The sequence below is a fragment of the Sinocyclocheilus rhinocerous genome, unplaced genomic scaffold (assembly GCF_001515625.1).
Source record: "Sinocyclocheilus rhinocerous isolate Xijiao unplaced genomic scaffold, SAMN03320098_v1.1 scaffold364, whole genome shotgun sequence".
Lineage (NCBI taxonomy): Eukaryota > Metazoa > Chordata > Actinopteri > Cypriniformes > Cyprinidae > Sinocyclocheilus > Sinocyclocheilus rhinocerous.
In genome coordinates this window covers 933,570-942,922 of record NW_015659024.1, presented here as the reverse complement: position 1 = coordinate 942,922, position 9,353 = coordinate 933,570, and the positions used below count along the sequence as shown (strand labels likewise).

At 37.6% G+C, this 9,353-nt stretch overlaps 1 protein-coding gene across 1 annotated transcript in view; it reads right to left on the bottom strand.

Moving 5' to 3' along the window:
* Positions 1-5,939: 5,939 nt before the first annotated feature.
* Positions 5,940-9,353, bottom strand: part of LOC107723267 (tubulin polyglutamylase TTLL5-like) — a 9,915-nt gene continuing 6,501 nt past the window's right edge. Inside the window, exons 3-6 of the mRNA XM_016531837.1 lie at positions 8,810-8,830; positions 8,579-8,724; positions 6,172-6,292; positions 5,940-5,982 (exon numbers count right to left, since the gene is read on the bottom strand). Of these exons, the coding sequence (XP_016387323.1) occupies positions 5,940-5,982; positions 6,172-6,292; positions 8,579-8,724; positions 8,810-8,830 (331 nt within the window). The remainder of the gene's footprint in view (positions 5,983-6,171; positions 6,293-8,578; positions 8,725-8,809; positions 8,831-9,353) is intronic.

The window sequence follows — 9,353 nt, the reverse complement described above, 5'->3', positions numbered from 1 at the left end:
AGCAATTACTCCACCGGCCTCGCTCCGTTCCCACGGCTCTCGGCCCCGCCCCTCTCGTCACAACGATATCTCCGTATAGGATTTCTATCCATAACAGACACTGATATGCCCCTATCGGCCATAATGAGGTCTGGATTAATCTAATCAAGAGATAGCACAGAGATCTTTTGTATGAGGACTACAACTTATGTGGTTGACTCTTAACTTTTATAAAGAATATCTCTTTGGATTTGAGACTTTAGTCTTTGCAACTTTACAGATCTTCTTTATGCACCAAGAGCTTGTAACACTCCAAAGAGAAAGGAAAAATTGAAATCGCATCATATGACCCCTTTAAAGTATATAAAGTAAGTATATTAAAATAGAAAAATGTTATTTTAAATGGTAATAATATTTCACAATATTAGTTTTTACTGTAGAAGAGACTTACTGATCCCAAACTTTTGAACCATAGCGTAATCATATTATAAAAATCATTATGTCAAAAATAAGTATTACACTGATCAACACAAATGCATATGCACTTGCAGTTTCTGTCAGTTTATTTAAAAAAAAACATAGCTGGAGCTTGTATGTTATTATTGTGTAATCAGAAACATGTATTGAGAATGTAACAGAGTTAAGAGTAACAGAAATTGGTAAGTAATCCTGCATTTCATTGGCTCTACTCTGCACAATGACAATAAAGTTGAATCTAATCTAAACTAATCCAATCAAAAGTTCAACTTTCAGGCAGTGGGTCCAGAATTTCATTCCATTTTAAATGTATCTTTCTTAAAATTCTTAAAAACTTAAAATTCAAATTAAATTCTGCATCCTGTTTGTTACCTCAATTCAAACTGGATGTGAATTCAGAGGCATTCCCAATCGCTCTGAATGCTGCACAGGCCTGGTAAAAGTTGGCGCCGTGACAAACACAAGCGGAAAGTAAAAACACTAACTGCGCATATATCCTCATGGCAGGTTGTTTTGGTGAAGGGATGACGCACGTGTGGACCTCACCGCTACCGCTATGTTGTACGTGTTACTGCAAACATAACAACACACAAGGTAGATCTGAGGGTAAGAAATGCCCTCCACGCTGCTCCAACAACCGTGAGCTATTTACATGCTCTGAATGATGAGAAGATAAGCAAGGAAAGTACGACGAAACAGAAAAGAAATGCTTCAGAAAAAACCGTCACACATAAACAAAGATACACTGTACTGTAACGGCCCCGGTCCCTTCCCTTCCCGGCCCTGGCAGGCACAAAGGAATTTCTACAAACTCAGACATGTCATTATAATTCCTCTCTCAAATTACAATTCAGCCTCTTGGACTGCGAGTCGAGAGGAAACTGGAATCTTTATTGCACTTTGGACAGGAGTATGTAATATTCATTAATGTCAGCGTGTAAAAAGAGCAGGTCTAAATATTTTTGTAGGGCTATTGCATAACGTGCAGGGGGAGGGAATATGTTTCAACAGCTTCCAGGACTCCTGCAAAATGTTAATCAAAGGAAAGACAGTCTGACTCCAGCAATTAGGTGTCCAATGAGAGTGAGCCGCTCAACACAGAGGTCAGGGCTGACGTGCTGATTGGCCAGCGCGGGAGGAATCCACTTCCTGTGTGAATGAGACTGTGAGGAGTCAGTGAAAGTGGCGGTGAAAACACGTGAAGGCGCTGGATGAAAAGGACACCACGGCGCGGCCGGCCAGAGTCTCAGACTCTCTCATTCTCCAAGCCTCTCTGAGCAGATGCAAGTGTGTGTGTGTGTGTGTGTGTGTGTGTGTGTGTGTGTGCGTGTGTGTGTGTGGTTGGGAATCGAGAACCGATTCTTAGTCAAAACTGCTTCCATCTCTTGAGTGATGCTGGAAGAAAATACTCTGTGTTACCAGAGTTGTGAGCTGCAACTGAATGCGATGAGAAAGACTGAACGTCAAACACAAAGCATGACCAGAGTGTGATCCACAAATGACTAGGTGTGTAACAATACATTCATGTCACGAACTGCTTCAATACACAATACTCACAATATAATGGTTTATTTAAAATATATAGTTGCCAAATGCATAGGCTTTCTAGCATTAATATGATGCAATAATTTAGGACAGTCCATTTCACAAAGTCGCATTTTAATTTTTACATCTGAGACAAGCGGGCGGAGTCTCCTACAATAGGTTTACATGCATGCAAGGTCAAAAAAAACTTTCGTTTTCTCAAACTATGTATTTAATATCACCTCGTTTTCCAATGATTCTCAAACAATTTGTTCGAAGCAGTTCTGAGATTCAGTTTCTCTAAACCCCTCCTTTCTGTGAACCTACTCTGCTCTGATTGGTCAGATGGCCCGGTCTGCTGTGATTGGTCTACCGTGTACAGCGCGTGTCGGAAACGATACACCCATTGCCATAGTTCTGTATTTTGAACGCTTGATAGAAAATATAGACATCTATTAATCAGGGGCGCCATGAAGTTTTAAGGGTAAAGCAGACACAATTAAGTATTTCTGGTGGTTGTGGTGGTATCACAAATAACCGTCTGTATTTGTGGTAAAACTGCTGCCTAAGACATATTATTTCCTGGATTCAGATTTTCGAATTTGGTGGCTATGCGATTTAGTTTTATTCAATACTCTGCCATCTGTATTTGCTAAGTATGGTATATTAATCAGGGGCGCCATGAAGTTTTAAGGGAGGTATGCAAGACAGAAATTTGGGCCCCCTTCTTCTAAATGAATGTTTTTCTTTTGACGCTTAATACGAAATTGAAAGAAACTATATATAGTTCTTGTTATCATTGTTTTGTATTCTAGAAAACAAGCTTATATGACACCAAAATTTTAGATACCAGTTAAATTTTAATTTCAATAATTCCAATTTCAATACCTAACCTAAGCCTAACTTAGCCAAAACAAAGTTCAAACATGATCAAAGAAAAGTGAACAGTCAGTAAATAAGAACAAATGAAGATGTTAAAAGCAATAGCACAAATAAATAAACAGAACAATGATGCAAAATAAAGATGGGCGGTTTTAGAATCGGTCGCAATGAGCTTGTTTCATTGTAAAGCAGACACAATTAAGTATTTCTGGTGGTTGTGGTGGTATCACTTGTCTGTATTTGTGGTAAAACTGCTGCCTAAGACATATTATTTCCTGGATTCAGATTTTCGAATTTGGTGGCTATGCGATTTAGTTTTATTCAATACTCTGCCATCTGTATTTGCTAAGTATGGTATAAGGTCATTCACTCAGAACGCATTTTTTCATTCCACTGCTGTACTTTTCCATTGTATTTCAATGTAAATGCGCTACTCGACGTCTCTGAATGCTGCGCTCTCGTCTCAGGTCTTTATAGCAGCTTATCGCGCGTAATACATCATTCTAAAACACGGCGCTCAAGTTCAAATAAATTCAGCTTCTAAAAACACGTCTCTAGACGAAAAAAAAAAACTTCCACTGACCTGTCTCGCAACCAAAACACTATCTGCGTGAACCCAGCATTCTAATAGTTGTAGTAGTAGCGGGTTTGTTTACGGTCCGACAAATACAAATGAATCGGCCGCATATGTTTTTTGTTTTTTTTTTACTTTGTGCTACGTCATCGCCACATCATCGCCCCCTCATCAGTGCTGCGCTGGGTCCAAATAAACTGGGTACTGAGCTCATCTTTCAAGAGCAAGCGTTTTGTGAATCCTGCATTGAACTCCCCGAGATTCGAGAAGCAGTCGTCAGTAACACAAAAGATTGGGGTTGTACTGGTACAGTGGAAAAAATGAATTTTAACCACTGGTTCTTTGCAGCCTCATCTTTCGGAAGTGAAAATAAAATGGATTTACTTTCAGAGCATCTTCTCGGCATGATGTTTACCACACGAACAAGCTACAGTGTTTGTGGGCGGGTCATGTTTTTCGCAGCCGGCTAACGTAGAACATAGGCGGGCATTATGCAAATGTGTTAATCAGTGATGTGTAGCCGTCACGGGAGTGGGGTTCGAATTACTGACTCGTTTAGGCTGTTCAGAGTCGATTCTTTCTTTTGAAAGACAAAAACTTTATTTATCATGCACTATCGGCTTTACAACGTTGCAGATCGTTTACATCCTCATACAGCTACATTACAGACTGCATGAAAGGCAGTATTCGAAATGGCATTATAGGGGCACTTTAAACAAAGCCAGCCTTCTAAGGCATGATAAACAGTTAACAAAAGTACTGTTTGTAGGGATCAGTGAATATGTGTGAAAAGCTTTCCTTGTATTACTAATAATGTTAAAAGTTTAAGCGACTAACTTTTGTTACCTAAATGCTTCTGTTGTCCTCATTTGTAAGTCGCTTTGGATAAAAGCATCTGCTAAATGATTAAATGTAAATGTTCAGGTTAACAATAAGAGGACAATAAGAGGTAGGCTGGTCAGATTAATTATACTGGAGTCAGATGATTAACTGAATTATACCCGTCATCCTCCAACTGCTTTTTGTTCTGTTTATTAGTTCAAAATGACAGCATAATCTTCCATCTTTATGTGTTCATTAACCAGAATATAAATATCCATTTTTTTGCACCCTCAGATTCCAGATTTTCAAATAGATGCATCTCGGCCAAATATTGTCCGATCCTAACAAACCATACATCAGTGGAAAGCCTATTATTATTCAGCTTTCAAATGATGTATAAATCTCAATTTCGAAAAATTTACCCTTACGACTGGTTTTGTGGTCCACGGTCACATATTGTTGCATTTTTGTTTTGTAATATATTGTTAAACCCCTACAAATTACTCTTATGAATTCTTTTCACGATAAACAGTTAACAAAAGTACTGTTTGTAGGGATCAGTGAATATGTGTGAAAAGCTTTCCTTGTATTACTAATAATGTTAAAAGTTTAAGCGACTAACTTTTGTTACCTAAATGCTTCTGTTGTCCTCATTTGTAAGTCGCTTTGGATAAAAGCATCTGCTAAATGATTAAATGTAAATGTTCAGGTTAACAATAAGAGGACAATAAGAGGTAGGCTGGTCAGATTAATTATACTGGAGTCAGATGATTAACTGAATTATACCCGTCATCCTCCAACTGCTTTTTGTTCTGTTTATTAGTTCAAAATGACAGCATAATCTTCCATCTTTATGTGTTCATTAACCAGAATATAAATATCCATGATTCTGCAGAATATGTATTTTTATAATAATTAATAAACATGGAAGCTCAAATATGTGAGCTTCTGGGTTTACTGTATTTAACGCGCTCTTTGTTTGTGCGTTGATAATTGTTTATATGTGAATAAAATTGCCTGATTAAATCTGTATAAACCTTCATTTTTAGGTGAACTATACAAAACACATTTGTGACCCTGGAGCACAAAAAAAAACCTTAACAAATCACTGTCAGACTCACGAGTTACTGACCGGCTCATGTCATTGAAATTAATTTCTACTATTTTTTCCATTTTGAAGTTCACCCAAAAATCCTGTCATTATTTACTCTCCCTCATGTCGTTCCAAACCTGTATGACTTTCTTTTTTCTCTGGAACATAAAAGAAGATATTTTGAGAAATTCTCCATGCAATAATCACCAAAATTGTCTGGTTACCAACATTCTTCAAAATATCTTCTTTTGTTTTCCACTGAAGAAAGAAACTCAAACAGGTTTGGAACGACATGAGTGTGAGTAAATGATGACAGGTTGATGGGTCTCTTTAACCAGAGTTTTTGTCCTAACCAGATGCGATAGGGAACTGTATTTTTGGAAAGGTTTCTCTTTCTGCGACGTCTCAGCTGATAATTCAGGTACTGACTGCGTTTTGTATAATATTAAAATGGTTTAATTTATATTATTTTGATTATGTACTGCAGTGCAAGCAAGCATTGTGCTTAAAGAGAGAGAACGAACAACTGGCTGATTTTTCAATGATTTTCCTGTCTTTGACTTACATTTTTACACAAACGTTTTTTTCCTATCTAGACAGGCAGTCCAGCAGAGTAAAGGTGTTAAAGGTACTTCAGAAAAGCAATGAGAAATGCTTAAGAAGTCAAAAACAGGTTGCAGATATGCAGTCAAGAGGGCTACGGCGGACTCAGATCAAACTCAAATCCCTTCGACACAAACCACTAATCCCCCCCCCACAGGAAAGTGCAGATTCTGTAAGGGCCAGACCATTACCCATAATTCTGAGTGTCCACACTGACCTGAGGTCCCATCCTTGCTGGAGAATGTGGAGCAGGTTGACTTTGTGTTGTGAGTGCTCCGTCTCTCCCTCCACCCCGTCCTCATTCTCACTCATGTGAGGGGATTGAGATGCTTTGAGACCTACAAACACACAGCTATGTTCAAATATTACACCAGTATCAGCAACAGCCCTATCCAAAAACATCAATAAGGAGAGTCTAATCCTGGAAATGTATGGGAATGGTCACTGTAATTACAGCACCAGGTACATTCTTGTATGCTTACTTTTGATCAATTTAATGCATCCTAATAAAATAATAGCATTAATTGTTATATTTTTTACTTGCTTCTGAACTTCTGAATGGTAGTGTATCACTGTTTCAAAACATTGTTTTAAACATTGATAATAATCAGAAACGTGACACTGAAGACTGAAAATTCTGCTTTGCATCAAAGGAATAAATTACATTTTAAAATATATTTACATAGATTTTAAATTTCAATAATAATTCACAATATTTTGCTGTATTTTTGATCATATAAATGCAGCCTTGTTGAGCAAAAGAGACTTATTTCGATAATAATAAAAAGTATTTATTCCAAACTTTTGAATGATTTTAAAGGCTTGCCTTTGTCTCAAACCCAGACTTTCAATAATAAGAAAAATGAATTTTAAAGCTAAAATAATATAAATAAAGAGTACATTAACTACTTGAATTATTTATATCAATTTTCACTCAAACTAGTTATGGAATCACAAGAGCAAAATGTAAATTTTATTTTTTTTAAATTATGTATTTACCAAGGAGTCATTAGTGTCAGAGTTTAAGATTAATATTTTATGAAACCTAATTTCTAAGCTGTAATTTGTCAAATTATGCAAAAAGTGAGAAAACATGATTTAATTGTGATTATTTAGGATGCATAAAATGCTAGCTATAAAACTGGACAAAGCAGTTGTCCATTTTGTTAAAAAAAAAAAATAAATAAATAAATAAAAACCCGGTATGACTTCTCCTGTGATCTATGTATATCAAATGCTAGACACTGTTTGTAAACAATTAAATAAAATTCCAACTTATTAAACTGGACAGAGTCAAACGTGTCCGTTGCAGATGATTTTAGTAAATGCTCATTACATGATATGAGCTGTCTCTCAACCTATTGTTAATTCGTTCACGAAAACTATGATGGAAAATCTTCGTCAACAAGGTTTTTTCCCCTGACGAAAACGAGATGATGACGAGACGATAATAAGGTCATTAAACGATAACTGAGACTAAATAAACATGCAATATTGTTGCCAAAAATAGACGAGACTAAAATGTAGTTAAAAGTAGAGCCCGACCGATATATCGTTTTGCCGATATTATCGGCCGATATGAGTCTGTCGCCGATATATCGGTATCGGCGAATATGCCGCCGATATGAACATTTTTTTTACAGAACATATAATGCAGATAAAGTGCTTGAAATGGTGTAATTACTTAGTTTGTCCAGCAGAGCGCGCTCCATTGTTTGCTACTGGCGACCTGGATGAAAGGCTTTAAAGCTTAAGTCAATGGAAAACCATTGAAGCTTTGAACGGCCATATCTCCGCACCAAATTCGGGGGATCTCTTCAGCTCAAGGAACCCTCTCGAACGCGAAACGAGTGTACGTCTCGAGGCCCGCTTTCGAATGAGACCACCCCCGCGTGGATAGCCCCATTTTTGTTGAAAAAAGTGGAGCCAAAACATTTCAGACTGCTGTACAAGACTCTATTACGCGAGCGTTCATGTTTGCGGTTGCCAGATATCAAGAGCTCAAATCCCCCAATCAGAGCTTTTCTGTTAAACGGATACGTACGTAACTCTGCCTGGCTTTTTGGCTTTATGCAATCTGGCAACTATTCACACGCGCTCTCTCTGTGATCTGAAACACAGACATACAGTACTGTACACTCTAATTGATATCCAGTTATAAATCTGTACACTAGATGAGGTGGAATAAACCATGCATACGAGTCGATATTCTATTGATTTCTGCTTACTGGCGAAAGAGCAACTTCTGATGAAATGTAAAAATAAATTTCCCATTGCAATTAAAATTGAGCAAAATAATATATTTCTTTCATCATTTTAACCATTATACAGTAAGATGAAAATATGAAGAAAATGTGTAAGTTTCCTCTGACTAAAACTAGACTAAAATTCTCAGAAATAACTAAACGTAACTAAACTAAAACAGGACAAGTTGACTAAATATGATAAAAACTAAAAGTTACATTTGACACAGGACTAAATTTAAAATAGCTGACAAAATTAACACTACTCTCACCTTGGGTACAAATGACAGAGATCTCAATCAGTACATGAACGACAGGCGTCCTGTAACTCAAACGTCATGTAGAAAACTAATTCCCTGCACACATATCATGCAAACGCACCTGCTCGTCTTCTTCCGGCGGAGGCTCGTCCGGGTTTGCGTCTCTGCTTGCGCGCCTCCAGGCCAAGAAGCTTCCTTTCATATTGGACCGCATGGTGCGTGTAGAAGATCCCCACAACCAGAGATATATCATCACTCACCCTGTTCCTGCGGAATAAAACACAGCAAAACTGATTTTTATAACCGTTTGTGTGCTTGTTCGCATTCAGAGGTTGAAATTACAGGCACTAACCTCGATCGGGAGATCACAGATCTGAGAAACAAAGAGCAACAGATAATTTTAAAGAAATGTAAGCCTGGGAAAGCCATTCTGAAACATTACAGAGAAAAGCTGGCATAAACTTGGCCATATTGGAGTTTAAAGGTACAGTTCACCCCAAAAATGAAAATGAGCTGAAGATGTGCTCACCCTCAGGCCATCCAAGATCAGGATGAGTTTGTTTCTTAATCAGATTTGGAGAAATGTAGCATTGCATCAGTGTCTCAGCAATGGATGCTCTGCAGTGAATGGGTGCCGTCAGAATGAGAGTCCAAACAGCTGATAAAAACATCACAATAATCCACAAGTAATCCACAGCACTCCAGTCCATCAGTTAACATCTGGAGAAGACAAAAGCTGAAACAAATCCAGCATTAAGACGCTTTTAACTAAAATACCAGAGTCCATAATCCATAATAACTCTTCCTCCAGTGAAAAAATGTTCTGGTGTGAATCAGGAGAGAAATCTGCACAGATCAAGCACAGACCTAAACAAATATGTGGCTGGATTTTGATG